At 38.3% G+C, this 21500-nt stretch overlaps 2 protein-coding genes across 2 annotated transcripts; one reads left to right on the top strand and one right to left on the bottom strand.

Annotated features, from left to right (window-relative positions):
* Positions 1 to 7177: 7177 nt before the first annotated feature.
* LOC137572991 (importin-4-like) lies at positions 7178 to 10369 on the bottom strand. The gene has a single exon (XM_068284852.1). It carries the CDS (start codon positions 10367 to 10369, stop codon positions 7178 to 7180), a length of 3192 nt encoding a protein of 1063 aa, XP_068140953.1.
* A 7178-nt stretch (positions 10370 to 17547) lies between these two features.
* noc (no ocelli) lies at positions 17548 to 21195 on the top strand. The gene is made up of 2 exons (XM_068284570.1): positions 17548 to 18016; positions 18490 to 21195. The coding sequence occupies exons 1-2, from the start codon at positions 17927 to 17929 to the stop codon at positions 20044 to 20046; spliced, it is 1647 nt and encodes a 548-aa protein (XP_068140671.1). The 5' UTR covers positions 17548 to 17926; the 3' UTR covers positions 20047 to 21195.
* Positions 21196 to 21500: the final 305 nt, after the last annotated feature.

Here is a 21500-nt window from a genome sequence, read left to right as displayed (position 1 = left end):
CTTTTGATTGTTGCTGAAAAAGGGCATCAACAACAACAACAAAACATCCATGTAAATCCGTACATATATATGCACATATATATAAAATAACTCTCATCACAGATTTGTGGTGTTAATTTACTGTAAAATGTCTGACTGACCAGTGAGTGAGGCGAAATCATCTCACAGTTGCCACGGTAATTAATTGCCTGTGTTTAATTTGGGTTAATTTTATTTATGGCTGCTCGTAATTTACATTTTAAAACAGGAGGAAAAAAAAATGCAGAGAGCGAAAACACAAAATACCCCCGAGTGAAGCAACAACAAAAACAACAACCACAGCCAAGGGATGGGAATAAAAATACAATTATAAAATCATATTTCACAGCATTGTTGTTGCCTTTTCTCGTTGCTCTTTTGCTCTCATCCAATCTGCTGCTGCTGCATCTGATGTGGCGCAACACTGACAGGACACTTCTGACAGCACTGAGACAGCAGGGACTAAGCTTCTGCTAATGTCAACAGCAAACAGTACAAAATGTGCAAGAAAAACAAAACCAAAACTGAACAAAGGAGAAGAGATTCGCTTTCAATGGTAACAACTAAAACGAAGAAACGATACCCTTTCTTTATGGATTTTATAGATCGGTAAGGCCACAGGACTAAAGATTTTCGTTCTACTTCTAACTAAGAGCTGTTCTCTTGGTCGATTCCGACTATAAGTATTTGATGAAATCGCAATTGATCTCTGTTCTCTGAAATAAACATATCTACTTGATTCACTTTGGAATCGTTTGACTCTTAGCTTTAGTATAACGTCTCATAAACATTTTCCAATACGATTTTCAATTCAAACTTTTCGGAACCATGCAAAGGCCTAATTTCAGAGAACTGCAATGAGTATGAACGAAACGAAAAGTTTATGATATAATTTTCAAATAATACAACCAGGACTATTCAGCCAAGACATAAAACAAGACTAATATACAATGGTATCAGAGAGAAAGGATTAGTATTACTAAAAAATGAAATAAATCGTTAGTACATCATTGTAAGGGGTCCTTATTTACATTAGAAAAAGACTACAGAAGACTGATTGATCAGTTCGATTACCATTAATTGTATCAAGCAGGAGTAACCTGTTCAAGATTTCGTTCTATAAGGTGAAATATCGTATTCGAACGTTTCGGGGACTGAAAAATAGAGTACACTATAAATTTAACACACTCGTATCAGTTCTCTGATAAAGATTGCTTTAAAGGTTACTCAAATCTCACCCAAATTCCTATTAAAAACACTTATTACGAGAAGCTTACAATCAGACATTCAAAGGTATTGAAATCTAAGCTTTGATCTAACTCTCGTGATATCGTGATTATATGATCCTTGGATATCTCTTTTGCAGCCTGAAAGGGAGATGAGATAGGTGAAATTCGAAATATTTACACTAAATATATATCAAATATCTCCATCAAATATATTTTGAGTTTGACGAAGAAATCCTTCTGTTTAATAATTAAATAAGTAAGACAATAGATAAAGAAAATTCATTGCAATATACTCTTTCTTTCTGCAGAATCTGGCAAATATGAAGGAAAGTGACGGCAGTTCTGGTTCTTAGTGAAAAGTGGGGGCGGTTGATGAGGGAAAAATGGAGGAAATGAAGGAAACGAAAATGTTAACAAAAAAGAAAAAGGAAACAAAAGCCAAGCCAAGCAAGAAGCAACAGTGACAGTGGCACTGGCAGCTCTCTGACACTGACAGTTGTCAACTGCTGCTGTTTGTTTGCTTTTATTCTTTATTTCTGTTTTATTTGCTTTCTCTCTCCTCTACTCCACTATATATATACCTATATATAAATGTATATATATAACATTTTCTTTTGCTGCTCTTGTCTGTTTCTGAGTTTTTTGTCATATTTTTTGCTCCTTTCGAAAAGCTGCCATCTAGATTTTTCATTAATGTGCACATTGTTTTCCATTTTTTTTTCTCTCTCTCTCTCTCTTCTCTCTTTATCTCTTCCGTGGCAGAACTTTTACTATAGTAGTTTTCTTTTTTATATTTTTTTTTTTTTTTGGTATTCTTGTGATTGCCATTTCCAATCTAGTTCAATCTATATCAAGTCAACTTAGTTCCCTTACCTACCACGTAGATCCCAATTCTCTGCTGCTATAAATTTCCTTTTAACCAACTCGGTGAGAGGAAGGTGGATCTAAGTTATATAGTGGTGGGGGTTGGGAGGGTTTGGAAAAAATATCATAAAATACAAAATGAAGTACGCTCGACATGCCTTGGACGCTGTAAAATTTATGTGACAATTTTGTGCAGAATAAATGGTTGTATACCCATACACACACACAGAGACACACGGATAGACGCATAAAGAGGGCAACCAGGAGCGAGTACTAAATGTCCCTCATATGATGACCATAGCTAACCCAAGCAGGGTAGATTAGCTATGTGCTTCATATGTAAAAGGTGACAGGTGTGAGAAATCAATGTCAAATAACAGCCAAAAACCTGAAAGAACAGATTCAATATCCCATCAGAGTGGAGATCTAACTGAGTCTCTTTCGATCCTTTGAATCTAATTGACTTATAATTTCATTCATAAGTGTGAATCAGCTTTTAATTTCTTAATTTCTTAAAAAATCCAAAAAGATTGTTTAACATTTTAGCCCCTCAAAGGATATAGTTTATTCCAAACTTCGTTTTTATATTGGTTCCTTTTCGGTGTTTTCCTTTTAGACAAAAATTAGTTGGTTTAAAAGGAACACACACACACACACATCCAGGCTCCAAATGCAATGACTGAGAGAGACAGAGTCTCTCACTCTATTCTCTGAACGGCATTTGGCTTGGCTATTGCCATTCCACAATGCCCACAAAGTGGGTGCCCACTAAAAACTAAAACACCCAGTCCCCCCTGACCTAAAGTGAATGGTGCTGGAGGAGAGCAACGTGGAGCAGCTTGTGGCTTGGGGGCAACTTCAGCACTTGGTCTCGACGCTTTGGTTGTTGTTGCTGTCGTTGTTCTCGGTCATGTTGCATAAATCTCATTTTGGGCTTTATTTACTCTCAAAATGTCGACGTTTGTGCGCCCCACTCCCTTTTACCCCTGCTCTCCTCGTAGCTCTGCCATTTGCCCACTCTTGTTGGCAAATAAATTCATTTAGTGGCATTTAGTGCCCCTCTTTCACCTTATTGCAGGACCAGGACCTAGTCAGGACCTCGTCTATGTTTGTATGAATTGCTCTTTTTGTGTGTGTGTGCATTTTATGGCAGTTTCTGCGTTTTTGTGGCCAAACATGAAGTGAAAATTACACACACACATATGGCAAATGTAGCGCAATTGTTTTGCCCTCCTCTAAAAGCTGGTAGAAACAGCACAGGAAAATTTTGGCTTTAGTCGGCAGTTAATTTTCATATTTTCTAGCCACACACACACACACTGCCATTCACCCACCATCTCCTATTCTATCCAAAAGCAACACCACTCCAACATACACATAAAAATATACAAAAAAATAAAAAAAAAATTCTGTGGACATTTTGTCGTAAATAAATTTAACAATTTATTTAGATTGCAATGACAGGCGGATGCTATTAAGAGTGAAATTTATGAGACTCACTGTAACTGAACTCCAAATGGAAGCTGCAGCAATGAACTGAACCAAAAGTGCACAACGCAGACTCCATAAAAAGAAGTGGCAATTCAAATCAAACACTTTGGACTTAGTTTAAACACAAAACCGAATTCGACAATTGGAAATCATACAATTGAACGTTTCGTTATTTCACATTGGATCTTGACAAGGGACCCCACAAATAAAACATTTGACAAAGAATATAATTCACAATGCTCATTGAGAAATAAATAAAAATGAAATTTTCTATAATGTTAAAATGTTTTTACTCTATACCTCATACGACTTTATCGTTATCTTTGATGTCTTCTTTTTCCGAGAGCTATTATTCGAGATGTACATTTTGTAATAGTCTAATTGTTAGCACACTCCTAGTCAACGGGACTTGTACCTTTCCCTTAACATTTTGAGGTCCGCCTAAGTCCGTCTTTTGAAATCTTCCTTATTTTCTTAGGTTTGAGGTCTCGAAATTTAATAAAAATAAAAACCAGTTTTCAATTTTACATCTTTAATCCGATATTTTTTGGTTGCACATCAGCATTGTAAGCTTGCCTTCTTTCGCTTCATTCAGTTACAATTCGCAACTGGTTTAAGTGTTGAAGTAGAAGGATGCAATTCTAGAGTGGTTAGCAAAGTCTGCTGATAAGAGAACTTGGTAGTTCCTGAAATAGAAATACAACCTGCTCATATTTCAATTTGATTGATGAAGATTGAAATTGAAATATCCACCTGACTAAAGATAAATAATTTTGTCCTTTTTGATCACTTTATGCAAAAAAATAGCAAAAATCACACAATTTAGTGACTTACTTAATTAATATAGTAATTTTCGGTTATCTCTTGCATTTTATCTTTTCATTAGTAGAAATTTTTACACACAACATTTTTGGAGAATAAATTACACTTCTTCACTTTTCCGCCAATTCTTAGGCTCTCATGCTTTCCATTTCCCATTCTTCATTACAACTACTGAAAATTTGAAAAATTTGTAATCCGAGTCTCTCGAACAGGAAAAACTCACATAAAAACTGTCTCAGCTAATTAGCTGCTGGAAAAAATGGTATGGTAACAAATGTTTGGAATTTTGAAATATTACATAACCAACTGTCACATATATATTGGTTTGCCCAAATGAAAGGATAAGGGGGTTATTTTCTGTCAACTGGTGAACTATATATACTTACATACACACACACACATACATATATATCTACTGATGTACAGAAGACCAAACAAAACAAACATGGCCTGAGGAAAAAGTTTTTCTTTTTTATTTTTATTAATGTCTCAAATTACGTACAAATAAATTCGGTAATTTTGTGGGTAATCAGTCAATTTCAGGCAAACAAAGGCAAGGAATGGGTGACCAAAACGGGGGTTGGGCTGGGTTTGAATTGGGTTCGGGTATGGTTGGTCTTGGGTTGACAAGATTCATGAGTTTATGCGTACATGGGTCTGGGGGGGGGGATTAAACAGGAAGTTTGTTTAACGCACAGTTGGCAAAAGGGTTGCCAATGAACTGAACTAGTTAACCCTTTTTACTTGCCACAGGTTCGACGACTTTAACTAAGGTGGCCATAAATTATATTTCAAATGTTAGACATACGCAAATGTGGATTCCATATATGTATATAACATTTACAGCATGTGTGTATATAATTCTCTGTTTCCTTCTTCGTTTGTTGGTAATAAACATGTCACTAGAGTTATAGTCAAAGACAAGTGGTTCTCTCTGGCCCAAAAAAAAGAGAGTTCAGGTTTCTTATTAATGGCTTTTCGGTCAAGTGCAATGTTACCATAAAAATGAAAATGCATTTCCGGTCGAAGAAAGTGAGATTTATTTAGTTCGAATTCCAAGAAGCAATTGAAAATTCAATAGACTATGTCGAGGTTCTTTGTTGTTGTTGAACAAAATATTAATTCAATATTTAAATCAATTTTATACTAAATGTTCATTTTTCTTTAAAATTTCAGCAAGTAGAGAATTTGTTGGTTTTTCATTTTCCAATTTGTCTTTCGTCAATTGGCTCAAGAGCACAATTAATTCTCACTTCAAGTGGCGGCGGAAGTTATGGAAAATTATTTCATCTTTTTTATTTCTTTATATTTTTCGAAGAACTAATTGAGCATGTCTCACTTAAAATACACAACTAAGCAGCCTAAAACCAACTACCGAGAACTCAATTTACTTTTCATTAAGTCTCCAAACAGAACGACGGAAAAAACGAGCAAACAAGAAAAAGAAATAAAACTCCAAGACTCTCAAGACACTTGAATGCAGCTCCAATTATGGAAAAACCACTGGAGCTCTAAAGGCAAACTGGAGGCATGCTCATAATGAAATCGTTTAACCTGTCGTCATCAGTCTTTAACATTGAAAATCATTCTGCCTCTCCTTATTTCACTTTTGTCTTTTTCTTGTCGTTTTCTTTTAATACCCAACGCGATATGATCCTTTCGAGGAAGTGTGTGCAATGTGCCCGACAAAACACTTGAACAGAACCGCGGCCCAAACCCACTACGAGTGAGTAAAGGGAGAAGAAAAAAAGCAGCACACTTGAGAAGGAATTGACAGGATGAGAGACACTAAGAGAAAGAAAGAGAGGGAGAGAAATTTCTGGTTTTCAAGTTGAGTGCATAATACACCTTTTCATTTTACGCGTACCTCTTGTTCGACTCCTTGTTTGTCATTAATGAGACGTCTTCTTCAGGTTTTGCAGCTCCATTCCGCACTCAGCGCTCAGTCACTTTCCACTTCAAGTTGTCAGGGCGCCCCTCTTGATGATGTCCCAGGCCCATTTTCCAGGGTACCGCTCTTCTCTGGTGTGTTTTGAACATTTCGGGTATTATGTCGCGCCTACTGCGCATCGTTGGGCCTTTGATCTTACGCATCGTTTCTAATTTGATTATAAACGCACACTCCATTTCTAAGCATCTTCATTTTCAGCCCGAATGCCTTCTATATACCATATATTTATATGTAAGTATGTGTATGTCTGTAAGTCTTGTCCTCCTCATGATGAGTACGCTTCGCGGCTTACTCAATGATGCGTTGAAAGTGCCACAAAATTGAAAAAGAAAAGAAAATGGAATAGAAGGCCAGGACATGAAGACATTTCAGAGCCCGCATCTATGTCTCAACCTTTGGCCGCGTTGATGGTGGTGGTGGTGGTGGATGGAAGGCCAAGAAGGCGACGGCAAAGTCATGTCAGGTTAGGTGCTGACAGCATTTTTAATGTAATGAAAACGAGATGCTTTCACTGTTTGCCACATGACTCAACTCAGTTGGTTGACTTTCTGTATCTGAAGTATGCGACGACCCAGTTGAAGAGGTTAAGCACAGCTAAAGGTTTCGCCAAAAAGGTTTAATGACCAAAACATATTCAACTGACTAATTATAGCAACACAAAGACATGTACTTTTGGGGTAAAATAATAATTTTTCGTTACTTTTAATTTCGAACAGTGATTAAACATCAGTTAGGCAAAATGACAAAATTGAAAGGTACATAACAAAATTTTGGGGCTAAGAAATCAGACGGACTTTTTAGCTTACAAGGACATTACAAAACCGTAAACTTTGGGATTAGCCGAACGTAAAGAATTCAAAATATCAGGAGTTTCCTTTGAAATTTGTTGAAAAAGTTTCACAGCACTCTCGTAAGACCCTGATTCCGGCATGGCCTGACTGTAAAGAATTTGAACAGTTGATCCGAAGATCCTATCAACAAAGTTCAATGTACGACCACGTGGCTCCGCATAGGCAAATTGGAGAGCGTGTATAATTGCCCCATAATCCACAAATTCTTTACGCAATGGCAAGAGATCTAATAGGGCTGATAGAATCTCTTCGAATTGAATGTCCGTTGGATTGCTCACCAAAAGACGAGATAGAGCACTGCAAATGCGATCTTTTGCAGCTGGTTCCGTCTCCTTCGACATGGCATTGGAAATGCATTGGAGAACCTCAGGCCAAGCTGCTGGAGATTTCTTTTCTCCATGAAATAGAAGCTCGCCTAGGCCATAATAGCATTGCTCGCGACACTTGACCTCTGTATCATTTGCACCATTTAGGAAGACATTGTATAGGGCATCGAAATAGTTCACCACTTGAGAGCTCAGGTGCTTGATGCCATCAGCCAAGGTTTCGTATATTAAAGTTCTCCGTACACCAGAATTATTGTCTATGGCCGATTTCAGCATTTTAGACAGTATGCATAGACCTTTGTCATAATAGACGGCAAATTGTGCCGGTTCGGTAGCATATCCCAAGTCCGCAAATAAGTTACAAGCATAATCCAAAAGCTGCTCATCTAGTCTACTGCCCTCCACCCCGTCTAGATTGTCGATTAGTCCTTCACAGTTTTGACATTTTGTTGTCTGCATCAACAATTTACGGGTAGCCTTAAAGAGAAGCTTGACACACTCCTGTGAGGGTATTGCGGCTGCTTCAATATCCCTAATGAGTTCAATTATCTCATCCAGGACATGAATAACAACAGTTCGGTTTTCATCGTTAATTATCATCTGATAGAACTTGCGCACTAAAATCTTTGAATATTCTGCGACAGCTGCGCTATTGCCCAGACGATGGAAAGCCATCAGAAATTTACAGAGACTTTCAACACACGCCTTACGCACTGATGCTATCGGATGATCAATCACTTTATAGACATTCTGAAAGACCGCCTGTAGATAAGGAGCAAAAGCAATGCCCGTGGTTATTGAAAATTCCTTCAGAACATAAATAGCCTCTTCCTTTTCAGTCATGTACTCGTTTTCTACTATGCCATAAAGTTCGTCGTCATCGTCATCGTCATTTGAATCTCCTGATTCATTGTCTGTGGACCAATCAGCATCGCAAGGTGATATAACAGATAGAACAATGCGATCCATTATCTTCGGTAGATATGGGGCCATATTCTCTTGAAAAATATTGGAAAGGGCCCCGAGAAGATTATAAATAGAATAACGCACTTCTGGATCATCTGGACCATCCGATAACATCAGCAGGCAATAGCCCATCGATTCGTTGCAAAAAGGCGTCAAAACTTCTTTGCTCATAGCTCGAACAAAAGATGCCCATGTATTAATCGCTATAATACGTAAATTAGCGATTTCCTTATCACAGTCTTTAACCAAATAGCCCTGCATCACACCGACAATTCGTCCAAAATACGGAATTATAAGTCGATCGCCCGCATCGGAAATATAAGCAAGAACAGATAAGCAATAGAACCTCAATGAACGCGTATGTGGAGAGCTCAAGGATTCAAACACACAGTCCATAAGCAAGGGCAAATGTTGGACAATATTCTCACCCAATGATTCGCAACATTTTTCTAAGGCATAAAACAACTGGTCCACGTGTTTGGTTACCGGTAGCGTTCCTGTTTTCATCTCCACAATCAATTGTCGAAGATATCCCAAAAGCATGGTCAATATTTCTGGTGCAAATTTGTTGATATCAGGCTGCAAATTCTCCGAGAACTGACCCAGCGCGAAGAAAGCTGCACTGCGAACGTACAAATCCGAATCTTCTGTGCCCGTTTTAATGACATTCAACATTATCTCCAAGTACTGCTTGCATATTATCTCCGTGCAGCCCTCAGAGATGGTTCCCATGCAGTTATAGGCTGCCCCACGGAGCTGATTGTCCGAGCTTTGAAGAGCCGGCTCCATTAACTGAAACAGGAGTGGCAAAAGTCGGTCACCCGACACACTCATGGCTATTTCATCGAGAGCTTGACTGGCAGCTTCCGCATAACTATTGCCATCCGATTCGGTAATGTGGTCATCGGCCGGTTGCTTGCATATCATTTCAAATAGAACTCTTACGATGGGTTGCAGAATATTTTGCCTAAGAACTTCCGTCTTAGACACACGGACAAAGTCAGCAAAAAATGTAATACATTGAAGTCGAATACTCTTATCGACTAGCTCATTCACTGAAATATCCATAAGGAATTTCGCCACGATTTCGGTACTGTGAAATGCACTAGGAATGTACTCGGCGAGAGCATCGAATAATCCAAAGACTATAACAAAGTCTCTGCACTCGCCTTTAAGAGCATTTAAATGTGCTGACTTCAATATCAGAGGCATCAACTTGATCACCGTCTCTCCACCCGCTGGGTAATCGACTAGAAATGGAATTAGATACACCATTCCAGTAAACATATTGGCCACAGTTCGTGAGGTTAAAGTGTTCTGGGCATCGGCATTAACCATGACAGTCTGAAATAATCGGCAAACAATGGTCATCTGATCCGCAAATTGTGTTGTAGCCGATTCGGCTATAGCAGCAAAAGTAAAGGAATCTCCGTCGCTTTCGTTGGGATCCAGCAAAGCACATCGTGCATAAGTATACTGCAGAACTTCACAAATCCATTCATCCTGTGTCTGGTCATGAAAGCGGACCACCGTGCCCACAACTCGGGCAATGGCACTCTTCACTAGTCGCTCCTTCTCTCCCACCAAAGCTTGCATTAAATGTTGTTTGAGACCTATCTGGTGTTCCTGTGTTAGTCCTTGCCAGACATCGTTTTCGTTTAGACGCTTATCCAGTAAAACAGCGGCCATTTGTCGTATCTCTACAGGACCAGCCGATGTTAGGACCTGGCACAGGTTCCATAGTGTCTCCGGTTTCTTGACCGCCTCATCTAACTGCTTTGTAGCCTCTTTTATACGCTTACTGTCCGGACAAAGGAGTTCTTCCATAATTGTTTTCAAAAATTCTGTCATGATGAGAAAAAACAAAAAAAAATAATTTACTATAAATTATATCTAGATATATTTGTGTTACAAAATTATTATATTTGTAGAGAGTGTTACTGGATGAGAGTCTAGAAATGTACTGATTTCGGCTGGGCTCAGTCGTTCGATGTTGAAAAATACAGCATACTACGATTTGAATTTTTTACTTTTTGTTATAAAAGTAGCCTACTTGTGCTCGGTTTTAAAAATTTAAATGACTACTACGATTTGTTATGTTGTGAAATTGTTTCATTTAAAAATAAAAGCCAGTTTCTAGCCTTTTTTTTATACCCTTGCAGAGGGTATTATAAAATTGATCAGATGTTTGTAACGCACAAAAGGAGACGTTTCCGACCCCATAAAGTATATATATTCTTGATCAGCATGAGAAGCTGAGTTGATATAGCCATGCCCGTCTGTCCGTCCGTCTGTGCGTACGCGTTTTACTCAGCCGTCTTAAGAGCTATCGGGCTGCAATTTTTTTCGTGGGTTGTATGAAAACCATAAGGATCGGACCACTATATCATATATGTAGCTCTAGAAGAACTAGAAGAAACATTTTCATAAAAATCGAGTATGCTATGAAATTTACTTATGTGATAATATGAGAGTAAAATTGTTTTGTTTGAATATTGATGAATTGAGTTGCAGAAAACAAATTTTGAACATGTAAAATTATTATTACCAAGGATTGCAAGGGTATACAAACTTCGGCATAGCCGATGTTAGCTTCTTTGATTTTTTTTGTTTAATGTTGAAAAATTTGTGAAATTCTGGATGAAGTCAGCGCCATAATTGTCGCCATTCTGTGTCGATTGCATTTAAGTCGGTTCAGGATTCAGGGATCCATATTGAAATTCCATTCTGCCTCTGTGGGTATGTTTCTTTTTTTCAAAAGGATAATCAAAACTGTTATCGTTAGGTAGTACTAATTACTTAATACGCATTCGTTGCATGAACCAAAAACAAACAACAACAAAATCCTTGAGGAACAAAACAAAACACTGAAACCCAAAAGAAACGAAAAGAAAACCAAATGAACTGAAATACAAAGTGGCGGATGGCTTTGTCGTCGGCATTTTGGCCTCTGTTCTTGCTCCTATCTCGGTATGTCCCTCTGTATGTGTGTTTGTCTCACTCGTCAGACTGTGTCTCACTGGTTTGACAGCAAAATTCACACTTCATTTGAGGCACCTCACGCTTACCCAGCCCGGCCGGAGTGCTAATGTTGCGCATAATAATTTTGTACTAAATTAAATAGTGCGTGGGTCGGTCTCTGTGTGTCGGAACGTTGGATGGATGGATGGATGGATGGAAGGTTGAGACGGATTGAGGGTTTTTATATGTTCTTTCTTTCTGTCTGTCTGTCTGGACTGACTGGGCAACATGTTGCTATATTTTGTGTGATGCCGCCGTCGGTGCCGCAGACACTTGAACGTGAAAAGGATATAATTTAGTTTTTATTACACGGTTTTTGTGTTGTCTTTTATTTTCTTTTGGCCTGGGAGATTCATCAGCTATGCATGGCATGTTCGCTTTACAAGCGAGAGGACTAAAGTCCTTAACAAATTTCCGTTTGTGTTAATTTATTGATATGCCGCTTAAATGCATCACGTGTCTGAGAAGCGAGTGTCAAAGTTCTTTCACTCCATCTTTTGCTTACAATCAGAGTTCAGAATCAAAACTGAAAATGCTTTTATTTTGGTTTTTTTTTTTTTTTTTTTGCGAACAACTGTCACGGTCAAATAAATGACGCGTGACTGTCAGTCAGTCACTCAGTCAATCCATAAAATCCGCATGAAGTAGAATAGAAATTTTTGCCAAACCGCCCTGACAGACACACAGCAGGCGGCATTCAACTCACCCGGGGTAAGAACCAAGGACAGGCAACTAAAACAACAACAACAACAACAATGCCGCATGGACCTCGAGACACTTTGATAAATGCCTCATAAAATGAGCAATTATCACGTGCAGAGCAGCTGAGCCGAGGACAATTAAAAACCAAACAGCGATCCAAGTACTGAGAGCGTCAATAAAATTATTTGTCAAAGTGTCAAAGGACCAGGACAGGGACTCCTCGGGACTTGACCAGGGGTGGGTCACGGCAGCAGGGAGCGAGAGGAGTGACTCGTCTCAGAAGCATCAACTTTGGTGGCTGCTGCTGACAATGAATTGTGTGCCATAAATCAAAGGTAAAGGACGCTTAACGATGTCCTTGATTGACCGCAGTTTCCCTTCAGTCATGACGCTTGATGATTATTTCATTTACCTTCTACTGTGCGTGAATCACATGGACAAAATCTATCTGTATCTGATGGATTATATCTCGTCTAAAATAAACCATTTATTAATTTAATCAATCAATTTCAAGCAAAAAATTGACAATCTGTATAAGGTTTATTATGGACGTTATTCTATATCTATCCTATATCTGAATAAAGTCAATTACACTTCCAACTTTACCCCATTTAATCTTCCTCAAATAAGAAATACTAAAAAAAACTTACTCGACAAATTTCATGCTGATGAGAGAGACCCTGAGACCCTAATGTCCATTAAAAAGTTACTCCTCTTGTTCCCGAAGTCTACCCTAATATTGGACAATTAATACCCAATACCAAAACGCCAATAAAAACTTCGTGTATCCCTAATTTATCATTTACAAAAACTGCACGTGTCACTGCAGACTGCACGGACGTTTTTTTTCTATTGTCAGCAACAATGCAGCGATTAATTTCTTCAATTAATCTGCCCAAAAATTGACAAAAAAAAAATAAATGTAAAGTCCTGCGCCAGGGTGGCATTGCGAATATAAAGGAAATATAAAAGCATTGCAAGGATCCTTTTTTACCATAAAATTTCAATGTCACCATTGGCAGTTGTGTGTGTTGCCATTTCTCTTGTTGGTCCCCTCGTAACTATTACGAGATAAATTGTTGTCGATAAATTATCGACAGGCGAGTCTCGGTAGCAGTAGCTCACTGTGGCTCTTCCTTTTCACAGCGGGAGCAACTGTGTGTGTGTGTGTGTGTATCCCTTTTGATTCCTTTATGCTTTATTTACCCCCAGGTTCCTCCGTCCTGCCATCCTGCGTGTTCTTTATTTTTTGGGCATTTTGTTTTATGTATTGTGTGCTTAGGTTTCGTATTTTTTTCCTGAATTTATTGCAGTTTGTTTTTCAATTTTTTAAATGGCATTCGACTGCTCAAAAGTGAATTATTGTTCGTGTTTCATATGGCGGGGAGGATATACATAAGACAGATAAAACGGAAGGATATATTCCAGCCTTTATATGAAATCAGCAAATGATCTAATATATCACTGTGGCCGAAAAATGCTCAAAAAGCCTATGAAAGGTTTGAGGACTTGATGAAGTAATATTTAAAAGGATATGTAAAAGGATAAGTGAAAACGAGGAAAAGTACAAAAACTTCATTCTCTTTGATTATTCATTATTTTTAGAGTTTTAACAAGCTTTGCCTTTTAAATAAATTCGGAATATAATTTTTAAATTTCTGGCAATTGTTTTTCGTTTCGTTTCCTTATAAAGTATTTATATCCTCAACTTTCTTAGCCTGGAAAAGCAATTATTGTAGTTTTTGCTGCTTTCTCTGGGGAATCCTTGGTCCTGGCTCATGCGTAATCCTGATGACGCCAACGACAACGAACGATGACTTTACCCGAACTACACCCACTTCATATTGCCATAGATAATGTCAAATTTATTGCATTATTTTTCGCTGCTTTTGCTTTTCCTTTTGGAGTTTCATGGAACATGCGTGCCCCAGACCCATGGCACTTCTGGTGCTGTCGTTCCTGTTCCTTCCACCACCGCCACCGCCACAAGCAGTTGCCCCTCTCTCCTTGTGCTCCTTCTACTGTTGTTGTGCATAAATCAAAAGGTAAATGGCTGCATTTTTATGACTGCCTTTCTGGCGTTGCCGCTGCCGCCATCGTTGCCTCTTGTCGTCGTCGTCGTCGTCGACGTCGTCGTTCATCGTTTGCCTTTTGCTTCTGCTTTTATCACACAAACATTTCTGTGATAATAAATGCCATAAAAATGAAGAAATATGTGGTTAATTTTATGTGCTGCGGCGGCAGTTGCTTCCTTTTTATATTCTTCATATAAATGTTTTCGCGGCAACAAATTATACTCTCTCTATTTCGCAAACAGGAAAGCAGGGTATAATGGGCAAAACAATCAAGATTGATCTAACGACCATACTCAACTGAAGCAGAAAGATATTCCTCCAGACTGTGGGAAATATACCATCTTACCATCATTTTGTCACTTCGATTGTGCAGTGAATTGTCTTTCAATTGAAGTCCATAAAAAGAAATAAGAACCCCTATACCAATTGTTGTCGTCTGACCCTGACGAACTTAAGTTTCCATCCTGAGAGATCAGTAGTTTCCAGAGTGTAGAAAGAGAATTAGCATTATATAACGAATAAAATTTGATAAATGAGGCATTTAAAGGAAATTGTTCAGCCATAACATTAGCATACTTTTGGGAGGTATCACAATGTTCTTCACCTCAATTACTTGGCTTCTCTCACTTTTGCTACTTACATTCCTGCGTGTAATTTATAATATTTTTGTATTATTTATATGTCCCCCTTCCCTTTAGTCTCTCTCTCTCTCTTATTTGCTGGCTACCTCTCTTTCGCACTCTCTCACATTTTGCTAGTAAATAATTCACATACAACGGAGGCAAAATTTATGATGCTGACAAAGTAGCCGTAAAAAATATAACAACAACGAGAAACAGAAGGGAAGGAGGAGTGAACGAATTTTTTGAAAATTTTTATGAGTTCAACGATTCTTGAGATACTCTTCTACCAATATGAGGTACATGGCCTAAATCTCTTCATTAAGTACATATATTCCAAGCCAAATGAGCTAAGTTTATTTTCAATTCCTTGTCTCTTTATCCCATATCTATCCACAGAAATCTAAATAATGGCTTGGATTTTAAATATATCTCTTACTTAAAGAATATACCCTACTTAGGCGAGGAATGAGACTGAATGCATATTTATTTTGGTATTTAACGCAAATGAGCAACACGCATAATTCCGCACATAATATCTAAGCTATGAAAGTATAGAAGATTATCACGATCCATCAGAGATATTTATTGTTTTTACCTGCTCTGAGCCGCATTACCCGGCTTATCCAGGCATATTTACACAGATTTCAATTTACTACCAAAAACTTGCTTTAAAAGGCTTTACCCAGGAATTAAACTATGAAGCCTTCTTAAACACTACCACCAAGGATTATTAGGTAACACTGCAGCACAGAATTGGAAAAACAAAATCCATTGGGAATTATATATTCCATCTACTGGGATTTGAAACAAATCAACCAAATCACCCAAGTAAAACTAAGCGATTAGGAGGTAAGATGGATCATTTGAAAAGATTAGAAAACACATATTATACAATCATTAGGCAAAGATATTTAAAATACTTTACAGAGCTTATTTTAAGATTAGAAAATGCATATTAAATAATAGTTAATAGTTTTTGAAGAACTCTTTTTAAGCCTTAAATCAAAATAAGTAAGCCCACCAACTGAAAGGCATCTTAACAAAAACAAAAAGTGAAAATCAGTTAATAAATGATGAAAGTTGGAAAATTAAGAATAAAAATTCAAAGTTAAATAAGTTTTGTCTTCTACAGTTGTCTAATATGTGGTTAGTTTAGTGAAGCTTAAAACAAAGGAAGAAAAACTTAATAATAATTAATATGCCTAATTCATTGACTAACATTTTAAAACCTTTTTTTAAGTTTATGTTCCAAAATTTGAACTTACAATTTTAAAACTTTCAGAAATTACAAAAAATTAAATAGAGAATGGCTACCCGCATGAATAATCAGAGATCCTGTGAATGATAAATGTGAAAAAACAAAAGGAACAAATAAAAACCATTTGGAAATATATATTTCAAGAAGTTAGTTTCACAGGTTAATAAATTATGCCTGCATTTTCGGAAAACTGTCGACCGCGAAAAAGGGGAAAATATAATAATAAAACAATTAACACACCAAACAAGTATTAGCGATAAAAAGCCATTAAACTATTAACAAAAAACAAAAAAAAACACAAGACGTAAGTTTCAAACTCTTCTACATTTGTTATATGTAGATTAATTAACCCACCCACACACAAACCCACCAAACACACACACACACACAGACACATGTGAGGGGGAAATTCGTTTGGGGAAAAACTTTTTGTGATGCGACAACAAAACAACGATTTCCACTTAAACAGTGATGACTTGGAGCTGCCACTGTGTCAGAGGTGGAAGGAGGCAAGTGGAAATGGAACATAAACAGACCACAGAAGTTAATCGAAAAACGCTAAACAAAAGGCCACAAGAGCAGAACCAAAAACAAAAAAAAAAAAACAAGAGAAGAGATCCAAACTGCGATGCGGAGAGAAGCCGGAGCGACAAACAAATTAATTTTTATATGACATTAAAACGAGCGAACCGAGGCGATTGTTAAGTGTTGAGTGGTTTTGGTCGAGAAATCTCAGCAAAGACAATATTGGAGGGACAAAGAGGGGGAGCATGGCCCCCAATGTCTCTGGTGTTGACAGCAGGCACCGACAAACGATGAGGGCGAGAACTGAGAGAGAGAGAGAGAAAGAGAGAGGGAGAGAGAGTGAGACAAGACGAGACGAGACGAGACATATGTGTGGAAGATAAGATTAATGTGCGCGCAACCCAAAATGTGATGATTCTTTCAAAGGCACTGAGCACGGCTCTCTGGCCCAACTGTTGCTCTCGAAACGAGTGTTGCCGTGTGGCAAAGAGAGGACCTGCTGGTCACTCGAATGGCGCATGCGATTTGTGATTGGATAAAAAATACGCCATATTTGAAAATTACCATAGTTCCATCTCGCTTGCACATATCGCGCGCTACTTCTCTAACCCACAGGCAGCAGTTCAACTAACCGGTTTTGAGAGCAGAGAGCGTGAGAGTCTGCCACACTCACGCACCAGCACAGCCAAAGATAGAGAGACAGACAGAGAGAGAGAGAGAAAGAGAGAGAGAGTGAGAGAGGGTGCACTGCAGTTCTCCATAAGGCTGCCTTCACTTCGCTGACAAGTCAAGCAGTCGGAATTTTGAAATTCAGTTCGAGTTTAGCCTTCGATGCGTTCAGACCTGCTCGGAAAAACAGCGGAAAACTGAAAGCGGTTAAAGCAAAACCAAGAAAACAAAGTAAAAACCCAAGTCCATCAATCACAATTCTTGCTTCTTCGTCGAGAGTGTGTCAAGTGTGAAACAAAAAGTAAAGAAAATAAAACTGTGCTACATAGAGCCAACAATTTTTGGCCAACAAGTGCTATGCAAAAGAAAATATACTTCATGAAAAATATATCATAGAAAATAAAAGTGAATCCCGCAAAAACACAATTTTGGATTATTGCCGTCGCATTATTATTATTCTGTGGATTACTTCAACGTTATTCAAACTTCATTTGTGGATTATACCAGCCAGAACAACAACACACACAACTTGAATATGGTTGTCCTGGAAGGAGGCGGCGGTGTTGTTACCATTGGCAACAACCAATATTTGCAACCGGATTATTTGGCCCCATTGCCCACAACGGTTAGTATTGAAATTGATATAGAAAAAACACAAAAATTTGGAAACTTCAAGCAAAGGAAAGAAAAAAATTTCCTCTTCACAAAGTACAAATTGAAAAAAGGATTTCAGAAATTCAAAAAAAAAAAAAAATGTACAAAAAAAATCACTCTGAATTTTCAAACAGTAAAATTGTTAAGTATTTTTGTGATTTAAAGTAAAAAATTATTAAAATTTTGTCTTAACAAAAATATATAAAAATATATTCAAAAAAGTATAAAACTAAAATTGTTTGTTATAAATTGCATAAAAAATAGTAAAACGAAAAAATTTAAAATAATTTTGTGCTTTTTAAAAAGATTTTTTATGAAGATAATTTTAGTTTGAGGAGTATAAATAAAATGATATAATATTTAATGTGTACAAACATTTAACATTACCTTTTTAGTGACTATAAAAACTAATTGTTATCCATTTGTTTTTATTTTTACCCACAGATGGATGCTAAGAAGAGTCCCTTGGCTCTGCTAGCCCAGACTTGCTCACAGATCGGTGCCGATTCATCGGCCGTCAAGCCACTTTTGGCCATGGATAAGAATAAGACAAAATCGGGCACTTGCTCCTCATCGTCGACATCGTCGAGCAGCAGCAGCAGTGCTGAGATATCAGCAGCCAAATCGCCACCCACACAAATTCAAGCCAAATCACCGAAATCATCCACGCCAATCAGTGCGACCACAATTAACACCACAGCAACCACCAACACCACCACCGGCGGCGGTGAATCAGTCAAATTGGCCTTCAAGCCGTACGAGACAAATGTGCTTAGTCATCAGAATCAGAATAGTTTCAAGAGCAATTCATCAACGACAGCCACAGTGGAAGAGCGGCCCAGCTCAAAGAGTTCATCCAGCCATGAGACTCGTGTGCCATCGAGAAACAAGTCGAATGCTACGCCCACTGAATTGAAGACAGATGCAGATGCCAGCCGAAAGACAGTGTCACCGGCCGGATCCTCCCAGCGTGGAGCCAGTCCCATTGTGCGTTCCGGAATGGAAGTTTTGAACAATGCCAATGGCACCGCCCAACATCCCAAGGAGATGAGCAGCATGGCGGCGGCGGCTGCAGCAGCAGCAGCTGCCTACAAGGCAGCCGGTGGTCCATATGGCGGCTTGAATCCCCTGTCGGCTCTCTGCTGTCCACCAGGCATGGAACAACATGCTAATCCCGCATTCCGTCCACCATTTGCCGGCGGTTTCTCACATCATCATGCAGCCATGTTGGCCGCGGCGGCTGCCAATGGTGGCGGCTATCCACCAAATGCCGGTGGTGCCGGTGCTCCTGGAGCTGGACAACCCAATCCATACATCACTTATCAGCGCATTAAGACACCAGCCGGAGGCGAGGCCATAGTGCCCGTCTGCAAGGATCCCTACTGCCCCGGTTGTCCCTATTCGGCGCACACACAACAAATGCTGATGGGTGCCCCCTGTCCGGCGGGTTGTACGCAATGCGAGCACCAGAAATATGGAATGGCAATGGCCAATGCTGCTGCTGCTGCCAGTGGACTGCCTCCATCGCATCCGTATTCCCAGGCGGCAGCCGCAGCAGCTGCCAATGCCGCCGCCGCTCGTTCTGCTCCCTATGTCTGCAGTTGGGTAGTCGGCGATGCGTATTGCGGCAAGAGATTCCAGACCTCCGATGAACTCTTCACTCATCTGCGCACACACACGGGCAATCTTTCGGATCCGGCTGCCGCTGCGGCTGCTTTGGCCCAGTCCCAGGCTCAGTCGCTGCTGGGCACTCTCTTCCCGCCATCGGCCTTGCGTGCCGGTTATCCAACACCTCCGTTGAGTCCCATGTCAGCGGCAGCAGCGGCCGCACGTTATCATCCGTATGCCAAGCCACCGGGTGCTATGGTCCAAGGTGGTCCATCGCCATTCGGTGCCGCTGGAGCCTTCAATCCAGCAGCGGCAGCTGCAGCAGCTGCTTTGGGCCCATACTACTCACCGTATGCCATGTATGGCCAACGTATGGGTGCAGCTCATCAATAGATATACCAAAAAACAATACAAAACAGCATTGTTCAACACTATTAGTTATCAGCTTGAGTTTTTGCAAGGCGTTCTTCAAGACTGTCTTTCTCCCATGCTTCATGTCTACACAACACTTGGAATAATGTGAAAAAGTGATGGACAATTCAAACAAAATTTCAACTGGATAAACTTTTTTGGACTTTTTCAAAATGGTTTTCACATTGTTCACTTTCGAATTCAGTTAAAAAAAAAACACCAAGCCAAACAAACTTTTTCAATAATTTCATCCACTTCCACACTTAATTATTGTTTAACTTTGAAAAACATCTACAAAAGAACACAAAAAAAATATGAACAAAAAAAACTTGTATAAAAATTTTGAAACAAATTTCAAAAGTAAATTGATCGATGAATGCTCTCAGAATCGGGCATTCGCTATTCTGTGATACTAAACTGTAGTTTATCGAGCGCTAGTTACATATTTAAGTTTCCACCACAAAGAAGACGAATTGAGAAGAACATTTAAGCAAATGAAACACACATTATTTCTCTCACATACAAAAACAAAGAAAACACAAAAAATCACATCAAATATAATTGTCTACAATAATCAATAGTTGATAGTCGAATCAGACAAACATGCTAAACGGTTCAGTTCTTTATTTGTTAATTGTCAATAATTCTCAAAGTTCAACCAAAGTTTTCGTGAAATATTTTCCAATAATGACTTCCAATGAATTCTTTCGCTAAAATGTTTATCAAAGAGACAAACATCTTTTTGAATAAACTAGATTTTGTTTTTCAAATTGTTTTAGTTTGTAAACGATACACATAGATATATATATATTATATATTTTTGCTTTATTCTTAAGTTGCACTATGAGATAATATTAGTATGGCATAATTTAAGTCACTTTATGTATGAAATAAGTATGATTAAACTAAATGTAAAATCCAAAAAACAAAAAAACATGAAAAAAAAAACACTACAAAAAACAACAAATAAATGAATATTTCATATAATTATGTACTGTGTGTAAATTTGCTATAATTATGAATAAGATTTGCTAATCACTCAAAAGACCCCAGCAACAATATATCAGAAAACCATAAAACAAACAACAATTACATGCAAACCATTCATACATATGACATGAGAAATATACAAGAAAAAAAATCTAATTTTTAAAAATATAAAACTATTTTTGTTTTCATTGAAATACAATTTCAGCCAAATGATGACCAAATGTGTGGCTTATATATGTATATATGTATGTAGTTACACAATCATTTTATACATTGTTTATTGCCAAGCTCGTTCGTTTGGTTGCTCACTTAATTATCTGTTCAACTATTTCCAATTACATTTACATAAGCCCAATGTCGCTACAACCTTATCGGTTCAATCAAAAGTCCCCACCCAATCCCCTCCTCCAAGTCCAATCATCCATTACTCGTTTGCAATGTATGTA

Source organism: Drosophila tropicalis, unplaced genomic scaffold (assembly GCF_018151085.1).
Source record: "Drosophila tropicalis isolate 14030-0801.00 unplaced genomic scaffold, ASM1815108v1 contig_393, whole genome shotgun sequence".
In the NCBI taxonomy this organism is placed as follows: domain Eukaryota; kingdom Metazoa; phylum Arthropoda; class Insecta; order Diptera; family Drosophilidae; genus Drosophila; species Drosophila tropicalis.
This window is presented reverse-complemented; position numbering and strand designations above follow the sequence as displayed.